General features: G+C 54.7%; 2 protein-coding genes across 2 annotated transcripts; one reads left to right on the top strand and one right to left on the bottom strand.

Moving 5' to 3' along the window:
• Positions 1–934: 934 nt before the first annotated feature.
• On the bottom strand, positions 935–3,410 carry LOC132418959 (calmodulin-like; the record flags this gene model as incomplete). The annotated part of the gene is made up of 3 exons (XM_060003060.1): positions 935–1,393; positions 1,633–2,216; positions 3,359–3,410. Coding segments are annotated over 3 exons (816 nt in total), but the record flags the coding sequence as incomplete, so codon positions are not given.
• Positions 3,411–15,083: 11,673 nt separating this feature from the next.
• LOC132419870 (calmodulin-like) lies at positions 15,084–16,213 on the top strand. Its single transcript, XM_060003754.1, has one exon. The coding sequence runs from the start codon at positions 15,504–15,506 to the stop codon at positions 15,945–15,947; it is 444 nt and encodes a 147-aa protein (XP_059859737.1). The 5' UTR covers positions 15,084–15,503; the 3' UTR covers positions 15,948–16,213.
• The last annotated feature ends 1,439 nt before the right edge of the window (positions 16,214–17,652 follow it).

Genomic DNA, 17,652 nt, shown 5'->3' with positions numbered 1-17,652 from the left:
AGGTCACGGTGGAGGCCGTGGAGCTCTAGGGAGGCTGTGAGTGAGATCAGGGGCACAGACCTGCATCCAACTCCAGCTCTGCCCCTTACCAGCTGTGGGACGGGTTGCTTTCTTAAGCTCTCGGTGTCTCGGCTTCCTCATCTGTAGACGGGGAAGCTGCAGAGGGTGGCCCCCTGTAGGGTGGTAGTGAGTCACTGCACAGGCAGTGTGCTCACAGCAGGGCCCGGCGCCCAGGAAGGGCCGCCAGAGTGTCAGCTGTCACCATGGGGAGGACGAGTGATTTGGGCCCAGTCGGCAGGGCAGCAATAACTACATTCCCAGTCTGTCCGGCCCCAGAGCCCATGCTCTTCCCTTTACATATGAGGAAATGTGCATGGTGGGGAGGGTGTCAGGAAAGAGGACTTGTCAAGATGGGCCAGCTGCTCTGTGACTGTCCCAGGGCTGGTAGCCCTCTCTGATAACCCCAGGTGTAGTGTCCACCCCACGAAAACACTGAAATAATCTCTGACAAGCCCCTTCGGCCTTGGGGTTATCTGATGCCACCTCTGGGAGCCAGGGTTTAACGCGGGAAGCACTGTCTCTTGCTTTTGCACCACACGGGCCCTCTCCAGCCCTGACTTTCTTCAAACCGCACTTCCCAACAACTCGATCATGAATGTAAGAAATCCATGAACACAGACCACTGTTCCTTCCCCACCATAATCGACTCAGATCTTAGAAGCTCTACATGGATTTTTAACCACCCTTTGCTGCCAACTTCTCCATTTTATTTGAAATAAATATTCAAGATTTACCTTGCCTAGACTCCTCTCTGTTCGCTACGCCCATCAATACAAGATTTCACCACACTTCCAAAAAGCACAAAAAGAGAGATTCCTGCCTCTTTTAAACCCTGAACTTAACAAGGATCATTTCCACTGGAACCAGAGAAAAACAGACGTTTTCTTTATTCCCCTGTGGCCTCTTTCTCCCTTTCAAATTTCCCTCCAAGAAGGTGAATACAAACGTGTTACAACTGACTCCCAGCTTTAAGAGACAAATCACCTCGCCGCGGTTTGGCACAGAGACAGAAGGGAACAAGAGAGCGCAGGGGAGTCGGGGGCGGGGAAAGGAGGTGGTGTTTCTCAGGAGGCCAGACCCTGGTTGTCAGCCTCCAAGAGTGCCCCTCGCCCCAGGGCCCTGGTCCGCAGCGGATGGAGGTACCGGGTGCGCTTTAGGGATCCCACGTGGAGGGCTCCCGGAGGGCACACCGCGCCCTCCCTGGGGCATGAGCGGCCAGTGAGGCTGTGACCATCCTCCTGCCCTGGTCGGTGCACAGGGACATCCCTGAGCTTCTGCTCCCGAGGGATGGAACATTTGGGGTTTGCTGGGCTTGGGAGCGGCCTGTGTCATCCTGCAAGGAGAAGGTGGGGAGGTAGGCAGGAACGAGGAGAGGAGAGGAAAGGGGGACAGACAGCTGGATCAGGTCCACCAGCGGAGGAGCAGTGCCCGGAGGGGCCGGGGGAACGGAGGCAGGTCCTCCGGCGCCACGTGCAGAGCCCGGACACCCTGGGTGGGGATGGGGGTGGGGGTGGAGGTGGGTCTGTGGCCGCCCTTGGAAACCAGCAAGCGCATGAACACCTCGTAGCGTACCAGCTCGTCCCCGTCCACGTCCGCCGCCCGGATCATCTCGTCCACTTCCTGGTCTCTCGGCTTCTCGCCCAGCCGGGTCATCACGTGCCGCAGCTCGGCCGTGCCCATCAGGCCGTTGCCGTCCTTGTCGAAGACGCAGAAGGCCTCCCGGATCTGGTCCTTGGCGTCCCTGCCCTTCACCTTACGGGCCATTAGGCCCAGGAGCTCGGGGAAGCCCACGGTGCTGCTGCCGTCGCGGTCCAGCTCGCCCACCAGGTCCTGGAGCTCGGCCTCAGTGGGTTTCTGGCCCGGCGATCGCAGGACGGTGCCCAGCTCCCGCGTGCTGATGGCGCCGTCTCCGTCCTCATCGAAAGGGGAGAGGGCCTCCTTGAACTCGGCCACCTGCTCCTCGGTCAGCTGCTTGGCCCTGACCGTTGCGGGGAGGAGGTCCTGCACACGGACGTGGCCGGGCGCCGGGAGGTGGCCGGGTGCAGGGCCGGCGGCTGGTGTTCTGGCCCCGGCTTGACTTGCTGGCGCTGAAGAAGGAGCTGGGATGCCCCTCACCGTGCACGCGCCCGGCCCTGCGGTTGCCTGAAGTCCAGGTCCTGTTGGAACAGGAGTCCAGGCCCAGGCAGTGGGCCGGCCGGCTAGTTGCACTGACGCCAGCAGCTCTGGGAAAGGCTGGGCTCTCCTCCCCACCGCCCAGAGTCCCCGGGACCAGTGGGGACACCTCCAGAGAGGCTGGTAGACAGCCTCTAGAGAGATGAGTTCTGGGTTTGCCTACCGGAATCCCCCCGCCCCCCCGAGTCTTCACACCCTCCACTCAGTGAAACCACTGGCTCTGAGCTCTTCCCTGCCTGCAGCTGAGGGTTTTGGCAGGAGGAAGAACAGAGGTTGTCTTTGCCTGAAAAGAACTCCCTTTCCTTTTCTTTGGTTTCCGAAGTCTGAAAACCTTAGGGTTCCCAAGAGGGTTTTCAGAGGAGGAGAAAAGAAAAATATTTTTTCTTTAGATAGAAGCAGGCTGTCCCCAGATCCTCCAGAGGCTCATATGTATTCCAACCACAACACAGCTAGTTAGCGAGGAAACTAACAGAAACAAGCAAGATAATGAGATACTTTCAATAAATGCTATCAAGGAAATAAAGGGTGGTGATGGACAGCAGGTGGGGAGGTTACTTCTGCAGCGATGGTTGCGGAAGTCTTCTCTGCAGAGGTGGCACACAAGGGTGACCTGAGGGGGAGAAGGGGCCTTCCAGGCGGAGGCCAACAGGTTCCAGGTCCAAAGGTGGGAGAGGCTCGGTGTGGCCAAGGGACAGAAAAGAGGCTGGTGCAGCTGCAGCCCAGGGTGAAGGGGAGAAAGCGGGAGATGAAGAAAGGAAGACAAGCGAGATTTGTCAGAGGCGAGACGAATTCACGTTTATCCTCCAATGCATGGGAACCCCTGCACATTTTAGCAAGGCCATGGCTGAAAGTCTGAGCTTCTGGTTTCGGGAATGGGAATGGACAGAGCTGAAGAAAGGGGTGTTTTTAAGAGGAGGTTCTCGAGAAGGTGAAGTGGGATGCCCACCAGGCACACACGCTCGGAGCTCGACTCCCAGGAAGCCCGGGGAAGGACCAGCCACGGAGTGAGAAGAGGTGGCTTTGCCTGTGGGAATCCATGCAGATCCAAAGTGGTGAGACCCAGAGGAGCCAGCGAAGGACGGAAGGGGAGGAACGAGGCCGGATGCTGCCCGACTTCGAAACTTACTGTCGAGCTGCAGCGATCCAGGCAGTGTGGTGCTGGCTGGAGAGCAGACAAGTAGATCAGTGTAACCAAATAGGGAACCTAGAGAGGGACCCCTATCAAGAGAGTCACCTGAGCTTCGACAATGGAGCAAAGACGGTCTCTTCAACAAATGGTCTGTAGTTTGAGTTTGGGTTGGGTTTAGATGATGACCTGTGAAAGAAAGAAATGACAAACTGAATGCTTTAGTCCTAATGTGTCTCCCCTCAAATTCGTATGCTGGGGGGATGTATTCATGAAATGCTGCAAGGGCAGGAGCAGGAGAACCACTGGACAACGGCGTGTAGCTGACAGCGCCCTGGGGAACCAAGGGCCAGCATCACGATGAAACTTGTGCCTGACACTGTCCCACTGATGGACTGCATCCTGCCTCACCTACGAAGGGTAAGTGGACAACAGGTATCTGCAGGTTTCTGGGTCATGGCCTGTGTTCTTCAAAAAGACACGTTGAAAGGGAGCTCAGTAAGGGTTTTAAACAGAGCTGCTCATGACTCACAAGGCACAGGGCTGTGACAACTAAATTGTTGCAACTCGCTGGTTAGGAAACTATGACAGAGGGAATGTTTTTAATTTGCTAGGCTTCTGTATTCTCCCCCTGCGGCCTCTCAGTGCACTGATTCCTTTCCCTCCAGCATATACTTGTGGTCTTAGGACCTATTTAAACATTTCAAAATTACTGGGGACTCTAAAGAGCTTTTTAAAATGTCTGTCAATATTTACTGGGTTTGAAATTAAAACTAATAAAATTTTAAAATATTTAAATATATTTTTATGTATTTATAACTTTTAAAAAACAAATTAAAAAACCCATTACACGTCAATACAAATAACGTAGTTTTATAAAAAAATTAATTACACTGTATAAAAAATAAGAGTGGTACCTAAAAACATAATTTTGCAAATCTCTTTAATGCCCGGATTTATGAAAGCATGTCTGCTTCCGCACTTGATCTGTGGGAAGATGTTTTGATGTGAAGTGCATGATAATCCAGCTTCACACAGCTATGCACAGCTGGCAAAGGAGAGAGCATTTAATGACCCTTTCAGGTAACTGTGGTTATTCTTCGTCGGTACCATATCAAAATTTGACAGGCGGTAGCTTCTTAAAGGTTGGTTGTAGTGTGAACTCTGAAACCATGCCAACGAACTTTTCATCCTGTTCCATTAAAATCCATCGCTCACTCCTGTGCTTTGAATGGATCTTTTACTCATGCATGATTCTGTGATGCTATGCATTGGTCATTTGGAAAATCCTGAGTTCTGCAGATCTTCTGCATGTTGAATCATTGCATGTATAATTTTAAAAAATCACATTCATTAATATTACCACCAATCCCATTAGAAAAGTCTTTAAGTATTGGGAAGTCTCAAGCTCACAGTGGCAAATACAAAATCTAGAAAGTTCTAATTTTCATTTGGATGCTGAAATTTTATTATTGCAACAAATACTGTCAGTTATTTTCCTTGAAGTGCTAGGCTCACTTCATCGCTTTTTGAGAAAATGCCAAATACCAAGTCTGAGTAACCGCAGTTTGTCTATCAGCTGTTTTTTCCCAAAAACTGGTGTTCCATGAAAAAAGCTTACCTTGTGACTTACGTATGCACACAAGTGCTTTTCTTACAACAAATCATACTAGACTACGCCGCAGAGTATTAAGGATGTGCATGCAAGGGTTGAAATAATAATTTTACTACTTCTGCAAGAACGTCCTTAAATGAAGCTGGCTTTTTAAAAACTTGAGACCATGTGGCGGTGAAGGCTATAATGACTGCTGGTACAGGAGCCTTGATTCTTGCTTAGGGGCTGGTGATTTCACCCACCAGTGCTCTGAGCTCAGTGCAAAAAGCTGACACGGTGAAAGTGGCAAACCGTGTCTGGTGTTACGAGAATAGTTGTGACCACCCAGGCTTCCTGAAAGGGTATTGGGGACACCCTCCCCTCAAATGGACTCATGGAACACACTTGGAGGACCACAGTGGTAGAGTTGAGAATCAGGAGTGAACCCGGCGTAGAATTGCCTGGGCTGGAGGTGAGAGGCACCGAGGATGCTGGGATCCTGGTGGGAACAGCGGAGTTGGCCTCACAGAGTATAGTGTTAATAAGGACCTCAACAGACCCACAACAGGGGAGGGCCTGCTGCAGCTATTCCTTAGAAGAGCAGATGACCCAAGGTGCTGCCTTCCCCCCTGAAATGGTGCTACTACAGCTTCTGTTAAACAGAATTTGTGCCTCTCCTGCTGGGCGCTATAGAGAAAGATATAGATTGGGATGCTTAGTCTTTTCAACCAGCTCCATTCCTGTGCCCTCCTAGAATGGGTGTGGCCACGGGCCTCTCTCTCTCCTTCTCTCTCTCCCTCTTTTTCTCCCACCCCCCCATTTCCATACAGCCACTCACCAGCCCTAACATTTACTTATCTACTTCCTTTCCCCCCAGCAAAATGCAAACACCTTGTCTTAGTGTTATCATGTTGCTATAACAACATGCCACCCCCTGGGGGGCTTGTTAACAGCAGAAACTTATTGCTCACAGTCCTGGAGTCAGGAAGTCTGAGGCCCGGGGAGGCCTGGCGGGGAGGGGGGGGCCCTCTTCCAGATTGCAGACTTCTTGTGTCCTCCATCACTGGATGGAAAGGACCTGGGCTCTCTCTGGACTCTCTTTAAGGTCACTAATCCCATTGATAGAGGATCCACCCTCCGGAACTCATCACCTCCCAAAAGCCCTGCCGACTAATACCATCACCTGGGGGTTAGGATTTCCACATATGAATTTGGCGGGGGCACAAACACTCAGAGCATAGTACACCTTCCCAGTGGAATATTTATGGGTCAACTGCCTGTTCATTGGGCAGTTACTCTGTGGCAAGCGTGTATCAGGCACTTTCATTCCTATTGTCTCGTGCCTCCACGTTACAGATGAAGGATGTGAGAACTAGCAAATGCCTGAAGGTCAGATGACCAGCAGGCTGAAAACTCAGGAACTAGACCTTCCAATTCCTACAGCTCCCCGCCTGTGGCTGTTTTCTTCACGGTTCTCCCCAACTCAGTCTTAGACCTTCTTACTCGGCACCTGGAAAACCCACTCGGGAGGCGGGGGACTCACACGCAGTAGGTATCCTCCATTGCGGGAAATGTTGGGACACACCTGCTGGTGCAGAGCCCTCCTGCCAAGCTCCTTGGGGACCCACCTGCCAACTGAGCCCCTGCATTTGATGTTTGGAGAGACCCTCAAAGTTAACATGACGAAGTGGAGCCGTTGGTCCTCATCTGAACCTGCTTCCCCTCAATCTCCCCATCTCTTAAAAAAAACCCGTCCGGTTGTTCAGAACCAAACCCAGAGCCACATTCCTCCCTTTCTCTCACACCTCATACCCCATCTTTCAGCTTCACCTCGACACATCCTCTGCGCCAGGCCGCGTCATCTCCAGGCAGGACCACGGCCCCAGCCTCGTAATGGGTCTCCCCTTTTGTGGTATTCTTCAGTGATGTCATTTTCTGCTGAAACGCTATAATGGGCTTTCTTTGGGTTTCAGTAGAATCCAAACTCCCTACGGTGGCCCTCTTGGCCACATCACCACAACACTCTGCTCCAAGCACACTGGCCTACTTTCTGCTCCTTGAACGCTCCCATCCTGATTTCCACCTTGGTATCTCTGCACGAGCTGCTCCATCTGCCTGGACACTCTGTCCCTGACCTTCAAGCGGCCGCTCCCTCTTGTCACTTTAGTCAAAAGTCAAATATCACTTCATTGCCAAGCCTTCCCCAACCGCCCACTTCTAATTAACCACCCTCCTCCACCTCATCCCTCTCCTGTCTTATTCTTCTCCTTTATTTTCTTCATAACTTTTACTTCTACATTGATCTTGCCTGTGGACCTGCTTCCTTTCTGTTTCTTCCCATGTAATTTTCACAAGAGGCAAGGCTGCTTCTGATTTCTTCCCCTGCCAAGCCCTCTGCGGTTAGGATGGCCCCCGCGCCCAGGAGATATTTGCTGAATGAACAGAGTACAGGAGGGTCCGCCTTGCCGCCACCTGCAGGAGGATTGGACCCGTGTCTCTCTTCAAGCCCTTCCCTGTGGTTCAAACCCCATGGGGTGCCTCAGATGCTCTTGCCCAGGTGCCACTTTATCCACTGTGTGGTCTGTCATCTCCCCTTACTGTTCGCAGGTTTGCCGAGTGGCTCTGTGGGGATGGGTGGCCTCTGTGTTGACCCCTGGGAGCAGCTGCTGATGCTTTACCTTCTGTACCTCCACCTGTGGCTTCTCCCCAGTTTCACAGCCCTGCACTGATACTAGAAAGGTACACCCCGCCCCCATGCACACAGTCGTGCTGTCTGGGCCTCAGGAGGATGGACTTACCTCCCAACTCCCTGCAAGCCGTCTGCTACCTAGCACTTTTGTCCGACTTGCTCTTTATTATGGGATGCTGGCCTGGCTCCTTAGAGAGGCCCGAGCACAGTCAGGGTGATGAGGCCTGGCAGATCCAGCGGAGAGCGGACTTCTCCCCTCAAAGCCGAATGTCCGACTGGCGTGAATCTAGAGGGACCAGGCGGAGGAAGGGCTCAGGACGGAGGTGGTAGGGGTCCTGGGAAGCGGAGCGTGGCCCAAGGACCTGGGGTAGGGCCTCCATCTTCTCCCCTGTGGCTTTAGGGACAATCTGGAAACTCCCAATAGCTCCTTAGGGTCTCCCCGATTCCAACCCACTCTTCCCAGGGTGAGTGCAGGGCTATCCCTCATCTCAGGCTGTCTTTGGGGTGTTTGGTCTCAGCAGGTAAAGTTCCTACCTCTGACTTTCCATCCCTAAATCTCCCAGAAATGATGAGACACGCCTGGGTTTGTGGGGGGCATGCAGCTTGCATTGCTGTTCTGGGATCTTTACAGTTCAGTCTAAGAAGCAACAAGACTGACAAAGACAAACACGGGACGTGGTGATGAGACACCGACAGTGGAGTTCAGGCTCACCTGGGGACAGCGGTGGCCTCTGTACCGCGCACGTATTCTTGACCAGCTCCTCTACTGCTTCTTACTTTTCAAGGCCGGGAGGGGATGGCGACGCTTTGCTCTACTTTCCGACTTCCACTGACCACGGGAAAAGCAATACTTTCTTAGTCACACTCGTTGCCAGGAGAGGGTCTTCTCAGCTGGGGGGATGGGGGGGCTCCTTGTGTGGGAACCAGGGGTCCTGGCCCGTTCTCACCTCCCACCGAAGGCCGTTCCAGCCTCAGAGCCTGAGCCAGCTCTGAGAATGACGTTTGCTCAGTCTTGGTCTTGTGTGAATCATCAAGATTCCTCCAGGCCTGTCCCGGGCTGGGCTGCAGTTTCAGTTCAGGGAGGAGACCACTGATCTGGGATCGGAGCTGTGCATCGTTGAACTGAAGTCTGACAAATAACCAGGTACGTCATCTTCCAGGACACAGGCACGGCCTTGTGCCTCCTACTCAGGGATCACACGCTGCCGGGTGGTTCGCGTTTATGATTCGAGGCCTCACCTGCGGAATGAAGTCCGCCGAGTGCGGAGGCAGCCAAAGGCCTGGATTGTTCTGAGCGTTTCCTGGGTCTTCCTGGGTTGGCGGGTCCTCCTGGCAGGTCCTGCTGCTTTCTCCAGGCGTCTGGTCTTCAAGTCAGCCTCCAGGGTACACCCCGGGGCCCCACCTGCCTTTAATCCTTCCACCTGCACCCTCAGTCTCTGGGGGCCTCATCGTGCTTTCATGCCCAAGGCGACACAGGGACATAAAGTGGCCTGTGTTTAACTGCTGAGAGCCACTTTGGTTAATTCAGGATTAAACCATCACCCAAAACCTAAGCACATCGGTGCTAAATCTCACAATAAAAGTAGCCGAACAAGTCAAAGTCTGCTTTCCTGGGAAAAGGACAATGTTTTGTGACTCCTGAGGGCTCAGTAATCTTTCCCAAGTAGCTCGTCCTGCAGTCACTCACTGCCTGCCCTGTCCGTGGGCAGGGGAAGGGGTTCCGGGCTGGCCCCGGGGCAGAGTCCAGAGGAGAGCAGGCTGGAGGGGCCAGGGCTCACGTGTATGACCCGCGCGCCTTTCAAACTTGTATCTGATGTTTTGAAAAAAATTGACAAACCGAAACGATTACCGGGACTGATATTGCGGAGGCGCTAGAACTCCGTGCTACAAATCTTTTGATATCAAGACGCACTTGGTAAGTGGTTAAGGAGGCCCGTCTGTTCCTCTAAGTCCCCATCGCCAGGGGGTGGGTGGCTGGGTGGCGGTGGTGCTAATTACATTGAGGAGAACAAGCTGCTCTCCCCCGAGGGATCTGGGACTCACTAAGAGGCTGGAAAGGTGTTGGTTCCAAGTTCCAAGCCTTTGAAGTTTACGGTGGTGATGAAAACCTTTGTGTTTAATACAGGAAGATGCGTGTGCGTGCGCGCGCGTGCGCGAGGACATGCACGAGGCTCAAGCCTTCATGTGTGAATGCGTGTACCTAATGGTGAGCCCGTGAGGTGTGGAGGAAGCAGGAGGCTTGGGGCGTGAGCTGGGCACCTGGACAAGCCATCAGAAGGAGCAAAGTGGCTTGGAAAATCACAGTTCCAGCTCCCCTTGAGGTCATTCATCCAGTGGACTTGAACTTGGTCTCGGAGACCCTTGGACTCTGCAGAGGTCCTTCCAGAGACGCCAAGGAAGCAGGAGAAGGTGAAGCGGAGCAACTCGATTTCCTTCCTTTCCCCACCGCCAAGCAGGAAAGTCTGCTTTTAACTGCTTCATCTGTGTTGGGCAAATTGCAGCTCTCTGGTTCATGGTTCTCACCTGTAAACTGGGCGCAGCGTGGCCCAGGGCACGGTGTGTCAATGCGTGGAAGGTTCAGGAGGGTAGCTGGAACAGTAAGAGCCCAATGAATATTAACAATTATCTGTCATACAAGTAAGATTTCATTTGCAACGTGGCTCAACTGCTAATGAAATTCTGAAAGCTACCATCCAGTGCAACACCCTCATTTTCCAGACACTGTAACCCATCAAGTGTGAGCAGTTACCCAGGTCTGTACTACTGCTTAGCGAGGGACAAAAATGGGCCTCGCAGTAGGATCTCCTGGCTCCAAGGCAGGTCCTCTTGGTGCTGCCCAGGACGGCTGTCCTTGGGGAATGGACCCGAGGGCATCTGCAGCTGCAGAGGGAATCTCTCTCCAGCCCTGGTCTCCCTGGAGGAAGGGAGAGTGTCTGGTCACTGCAGGCTCTCGAGGTCCAGCTTGGCTCCGGCACATCTGTTGAATGGATGACAAAGGCTCTGACCAAGGTCACACGGCTGTGCTGGGATAGAATTCAGGTCTCCCGGGACGAGTGACCGACCGGAATTGGGTGAAGGTGGGGGTGGGGGGGGCTTGGTGCCACACGTGGCCTGTGTGATGGGGAGGATGGGGCGAGAGGGCTTATGACGCTGTGTCATCAACTGTGTGGTGGCAGCATCCCAGGGAGAACCAAGGTCCAGTCCTGGCTCTGAGAGCCACCAACAGAAAGCCCTCCATGTGCCCACCTGGGGACGTTGAGACAGGAGGGGTGAGCTCAGTGCAGGGTCTGTCTGGGGACCTGGCACCCCACCCTCCAATACCCCCTCCATCCTCCATTTCCTCACCCAGACCACAGGCTTCGTGCCTGATCTGAGTTCTTGGGAGAGAAGGGACTAAAAGCTGGAATCGCTATTTTCGCTAGTGGGGCACTAGCAGAACCAACATTTGTGCGGTCTCTGTAACCAATTGGATGCAGGAGAGACGGGCCTCCTGGCACCTGGGAAAGCTGGCTGCTCTGTGGTCAGCTATGGAGAGCATCCCCGGGCCTGGGCAGCCCCTGACCCCTAGACCTGATGGCGTGAAGGCCAAGGCAACCTTTCGGAGGGAAGCCTTGGGAGAGAAGACCCTGGGCGGGCACTGTTTTCATTCCAGAAAGGACATGGACGATGCATGACACGTGAAGTGCTGGGGAAGGGGAAGGTGCTCTGGGTTGGGAGGGAGCTCTTCATGGTGGCCAGTAAGAGAAAGGGCCCCCCAGGCTGTGCCCCAATCCACCCAACACCTTACTAAAAATGAAACAGGGTATTCCAAAACTGTGGCTTCTAGATACAAATAAAGTCCACTTGGAGGAAGGAATTGCAAATGCATCTCAGGGGAAAGTGGTGTAGCTTGAGGAAACAAACAAAAAACTGTGAACCCAATATTTAGAACTGGTTTAGAGCACTTTTCACTGTAAATGATAACAGCTTGGAATATACTCCAAGGGAAATGGGCCAGTATAAATGACAGGCTCTACGAACAAGAAAAAGAGAATCACGTAACAGCAAACACCTGCCTTTTCTGATCCTGCGCGCTGTGGAATCAAGCAGGCGAGTCAAGCCAGGATCTGGGGGAGGGCGTGGAGAGCAGGACAAGGAGAACTCCGGCCAGGACAGAACAGAAGGATGTTAAAATTATAATAAAACGGAGGACCAAGGAAGGAGAAAAAGCTCCGCTCTCTTTTCAAGATGCCAGAAAGTGGTCAGGCATGCTTTTAAAAAGTGAAGAAAGCTATGAAAGGAGAGTTAAAGGCTAGAGCTCTTCAAAACACCTGCATTGTTTCCACCTGTTCAGCAAGCACAGCCATTACTAACACGGGTGAAGAAATTGGAATAAAATTAGGGGAAAAACCTCAAGTTCAAAGGAATCGGCGGAGCCAGAGACGAGGGTCTCAAGATAGGAGGTCAAGCTAGAATGAGAGGGCAGCTTGTCACACAATGTTCCGGAAGATAGGAGAACAGTGGTAGACTTAATGAGTACTGACGGCTGCAGGTGAGGCTGAAAGGATATTGCAAAATGACGGCGTTCTCGGTAAAATTGTTTCCAAGGGCTTCATAGAGAAGTCCTGAGAACCGCCTGTGTACCAAATCCATCGACCCAGTTAGCTAATTTAAACTGTAAAACTGACTCGAATCAGGTAACCAGCATCATCTGGGCTGTGCCGCCCAGCCAGGTACTTGGTGAGAGGCAGAGAGCGGGGATTGAAACACATCTCCTTCAGGCTCGTCTGTGGTCTTACCATCAATCCACAGCCCCCGCCCTTCTGCCAGAGCAAAGCCAGGCCCCTGAGCAGAGCTGTGCCCATGCTTTGCCACGGTTCATGCAGTCAGGTGTTGATGGAGTGGTCGAGCCTGGCTGCCAGCTCTCACCAGGGCTCCAAGGGCTGCGGGGGCAGGGCCTGGCTGTCCTCAGCGGCTGGCGTGTGAAGGTCGGTTATCAGAAGCTGAGCTGTGCCGTGATGCGTGATGCGGGACAGAAGGGGTTGGGCTCTGCAGTCAGGCAAACCCAGATGCAAATTCCCGGCTCTTCCATGAACCTGTTTTGTGACTTCTCTGAGCCTCAGTTGCTTCATCTGGAACATAGGAATAAACAGTGAGGACAAGATGAGATCACCCTTTAGAGCCCTTTGCATGGCACCTGGCACACAGGAGCTCAGGTGTGAATATGAACGTCACCCTCTCCCCCAGATAAATGGGGCAGAGGCATAGGCGTGGCTCTACCAGGTTAGGCAATGAGGTGTTGACAGGCGGGGATGGATGTCCAAGGAAAGGGTAAAGCTGGTGACAACTGACATAACTGAACACAGATGCAGAAGGTCCTCATCAACCCATCACCGAGGGTGGCAGAGTACCAGGGGCCGTGTTGTATCGTGTACAGAGCTCTTCCTCACTGTCGACCAGTTAAAGCTGATACGAGGCTCCAGAGCAATTTCCCTAAAGAAAGAAGCAGTATGAGAAACACATTCTGTTTCTAGGAAACTTGGTTGGCTGGACAGGATTGTGGCAGAGAGACCACAGCTATGGTGGCATAGAAAGGACTCCTAGGGTCTTATGATGAGGGAGGATGGAAAGGAGACACACCAGCTGTGTAGATAAGACAAAAGCCTCAGGGCCACTTCTTAGAATGTAAAAGAGTTAAAAGAGTTACGAGAGGAGGTGGGTGTAGGAGTGAATCCCATCAGAGGAAAAAGAAGGCTGAGATTCGAGTTAGGGGTGAGAGGTAAAGGGCGTCTGGATTGGTGAGACCGTGAACCACGGCCGTTGGGAAAATTGCAGTGATGGATAATCACTGCAAATATGTAGATGGTTTTAATAATTAAACATCTGTCCAAGAAGAGACCTGGAAACGTATCTGTGGCTTATGTACAGGCTTTGGAAGCAAGATGCTCAAGGGACCCAGGGCGGTGGTGCTCAGACGCGGGATAACAATAAGGGTGGGTGAGCTTGGGAACCATGAGATGGCTGGTGGGAAACAGGACCCGACATCTACCACAGGGGAGGCGAAGTTACCTGCCCCAGCCTTGCGGGGAGCCAGCCCCGTACCCACAGCTTCCTGGGTCCAAAGGCAGTGATGAACCACCTGCTCTGTGGCCTCGGTGGGAGCCCTGTGTTCAGGGTGCGGGCCCAGCAGGGCTCCTGGGAGGGCAGCCCGATCACCCGCCATCTCTACTGGCCTGAAGAAGGGCGCGGAGCCAGGGTTAGTCTCCCGGGACGACAGCGACTCCCACACGGTGTCCGCTCTCGCTTCCCGGGGTGGATCTCCCTGGGCAAGGGCAGGGCAGGGCCGTCCCCGGGGAGACTGGCACAGGGGGAGGGACGGGCAGGTCCCTGCAAGTCGGGGGAGGCAGAGGAGCCTCCAAGACCTGTCCTGCAGGTTCCTCGGTATTTCACCCACAAAACCCAAACAGCAGTGGACGCACTGGCGTGTATTCCCGGGTCAGAGCCCTGGGAAGCTGAAGCCACCTGCCCTCGCGCTGGCTCTGGAGGCCTGCACACCTCCCACCAACACACACTCATGCACACACGTCACTCTCACACAGACACACGGCTACTGCACGTGAAGCCTCTTCCGCCCCAAGGGCTCACCCAGCCACCCTGGAGGGGGTCACCCATCCTGTCACAGCTGCAGGGGACTCAACATCCTCCAGGAAGGGGATACCCCTCTTCCTGCAGGGTCCCCACGGCCCGAGCTCTTGATCTAAACTCTGCTACACAGAGCAGTGGGCAGAGATGAAACAGGTAAGACCGTGGGTCCAGGGAGTTTCCTAAACGGGTTTCTGCGCTTGGGGCTGACTTAGTAAACCCACGAGCCAGGCCAAGTTCACAGCTTCAGCCACCCGATTCTACATCCTCCCACCCCCTGGCATCTTCAGGGGCTGCCTACTCCAGCCCAGTGCTTTCCAGTCTTCCCGCAGCTCCCAGGCAGGACCCCTCTGAGATCGTAAATGAAGGGTCCCCTCCTTCCTGGTGTCTCTGTAGAGAACCCTGGTCTTAAGAGAACGGAATCAGAGAAACTAGGGAGCTAAAGGAGGAGTATTCTGCAGGGACAGGAAGCCTTCTCCTCAGCTCTGAAATCACACTTTGAACATTCAGTTAATAAACAAGTCTCAGCACCACCTGTGCACCAGGCTCTGCGTGCAACTGGCTCCCCGCTTTCCCGAAGCAAAAAGGCAGGCAGCCGCATCCCCGCCTAAGGATCTGCCAGCCACACTGGGCTGGAGGGCGATGACGCCCGCAGTGCCATTCTGGGAGAATCCCACTCAATTCTACCACCATCTGCCCTCCACCAGCCCCGCCCCATGGGATGAGAGCTGGCCAGCAGCCCCGAGAGAGCACAGGAACGCTGGACACAGCCCTTCCACTCCTCCAGTGTCTGCCATGTCCACTGAGGGAGGCTCCTCTCCCCTTCCCACCCGTCTCTAAAATTGGGAAAGCCCTCTTGAGCCCCCCTCCCCAGCTTGGCCAGGGTCCCTGTGAGAGTCACATGGGCAAAAGCCTCTGGGGTGCCGTGGTTGGCCATCGGGAGTAGGTGAGGCCCGGGGTGCCTGCCACCTCTCCTGGGCAGACCGGCCGCTCCAGTTCCTGCATTTCTCGGCTGTCCCTCCCTAGGAGGAGGATTTCACCCTAGGACGTGGGGTGGGGAGGGAGTCTTCTTGCTCCCTTTGCTCGGATTTTCAGAAAAGGAGAGGTTCCCATCCTGTGGCAAGGCTGCCGCTGGAGCTCTGTCCTCACGCCGACAGAGCCTCGGTCCCGCCGCTTGTCCCAGCTCTGACGTGAGCCCCTTGGGCGGGTTGGCAGCAAGCTCTGTAGAAGGTGCGAGAGACATGGCTGAGCAGCTGTCCAAAGAGCAGGCAGCCGAGTTCATGGAGACCTTCCACAGATTCGACAAGGACAAAGACAGTGCCATCAGCACCCAGGAGCTGGGCGCCGTGATGCAGGAGCGGGGCCTGAACCCGTCAGAGGCCGCGCTGAAGGGGTTCATCGCCAGGGACGATGCGGACGGGGATGGTGTCATCAGCTCCCAGGAGTTCCTGGCAGTGATAGCCAAGGGGGTTCAGGCCCGGGTCAGAGCGGATGAGCTGAGGACAGCCTTCCACGCCTTCGACCTGGATGGCGACGGCCACATCAGCATGGATGAGCTCAAGCAGGCCATGGCCCAGCTGGAGGTGTCCCAGGAGGAGTTGGACATCATGATCCGGGAAGCTGACGTGGACCGGGACGGGCAGGTGAGCTACGAGGAGTTCGTGCGCGTCCTCATGCTGAAGTGAAGCCTCCCGACCGCCGCCCCCTCCTGCCTGACGCCGGGCCTGCTGCGGGGTCCGGCCCGGCTTCTGAGCCGGGGACGCCAAGGGACAGTCTAGGTGGTGGGTGGGTGGGAGGGGCCTCCCCGTGGGGACCCCTGGCCTCTCCTGGGCCCGGGGTCTGCTCTCTGTCCGGCGAGACCTCGTGTGCTCGTACGACGGGGGTGCTCCGTACCTCGCAGGGCTGTTGTGAGGACCCCAAAGTGACGTGGTGATCGGAATAAAAGGGACCTGAGCTTTGAGGTGGTGATGCTGCGCTTGAATGGGGGGTGTCCAAGGGCCCCAGACGATGGGGTTCTGTTGAGCCTCTCCCTCTTTCACTTGGCCCTAGTGGGGGACACGGCCAGTAAACCCCCTTCTGATGCCCGTGGACGAGGAGGCTGGTGAGCACCACGGGGTGGGAGGGGGATGGAGGGGGATGGAGGGGGATGGAGGGGGATGGAGGGGGATGGAGGGGGATGGAGGGGGATGGAGGGGGATGGAGGGGGATGGAGGGTCTGCCTAAGCTTCTGGTCAGGACCTGAGGCTGGAGCCTGGACCAAGGGCTGGGACATACCTGCACCACAAACGAAGTTTATCATCCTTTGCACGTAGCCAACTGTTCTTCAGACTCGAGCTAAAAGAAAAAGATGCATGTGTGCATGCGTGCATATGTGAGCGCGTGCACGCACGCGTGTGCTTGTCCTGCCTTTGAGACATGGGATCTTCTACAGTGAAGGTGGTGGCCCCGGAGGACCGGCCCTGCCCCACCTGAAGGAGGGCAGGACAGGTGGGAATGGGAAGGACGAGAGGTGCTGTGATGGGTAAGGGGCAGAGGGCTGCACTTGGGGGGGCGTTTCCCAGTCAGATCTGAGGAGGACACGGCTCAGGGAGGAAGGAGCCCCCCCAGACCCCTTGGCTGCAGCCTCTCAGGGCCTTTCTGTGGTGGGGGGCTCTGAAGTGGCTCCCAGGCTGGGGAGCGCCCATGGAGGGGTGGGGGGAGTCCAGAACATGGAGATGGGAGACGAGGGTCTGCCTGCAGCACTGCCCCCCGCGTCAAGCTGAGGTACCATTTGAACTTGGGCTTCTGTGCTGTTGCTGTGTTTTTAAAAAACTCTCTTAGCCGGGGAATTCCCTGGCAGGCCAGTGGTTAGGACTCTGTACTTTCATTGCCCAGGGCGTGGGTTTGATACTTGGTCGGGGAACTAAGATCCTTCAAGCCGTGCAGCACGGCTAAAAGAAAAAAACAAAACAAAACAAAACACAAACCAAAAAAAAAACAGCAACGAAAATCATCCTAGCCAGAGCCAAGGCAAAGGTTCTCAGCGCAGGGTGGGGAGAGGCAGAGCCCGCTTACCTGAGGAGTTATTGCAAAATACCTGCCCAGCACTTTACCATCCCCCTCATTCCGGCACGTGGGCGGGTGAGTGACAGCTCTGTCCCAGTGCAGTGGGAGCGGTATCACGCTACCCAGGTGCAGCTATGGTATCGATGAAGTTTTTCCATTTGGGGACATTTTCAGTGGGTCACTCAGCCTCCCGTGACCTCACAGAGGGCTGCCCCATCCATCCTAGCCCTGACTCAGGGTCTGGCCGAAGTCCTTTCCTCGGGCCTGGGTTGGAGGGTGGGGAGACAGAGAAGAAAGGCAGGAGGCTCCTGTCCCTGAGGGTTCTGGGGGGGAGGGGCTGGAGCA

The sequence above is a fragment of the Delphinus delphis genome, chromosome 2 (genome assembly GCF_949987515.2).
Source record: "Delphinus delphis chromosome 2, mDelDel1.2, whole genome shotgun sequence".
In the NCBI taxonomy this organism is placed as follows: domain Eukaryota; kingdom Metazoa; phylum Chordata; class Mammalia; order Artiodactyla; family Delphinidae; genus Delphinus; species Delphinus delphis.
The sequence above is the reverse complement of the archived record's forward strand: the minus strand, read 5'-3'. Positions and strand labels throughout refer to the sequence as shown.

Bases quoted from the DNA above. Each gene is read 5' to 3' on its own strand.
- LOC132419870 (XM_060003754.1), top strand. From the start codon at position 15,504: ATGGCTGAGCAGCTGTCCAAAGAGCAGGCAGCCGAGTTCATGGAGACC.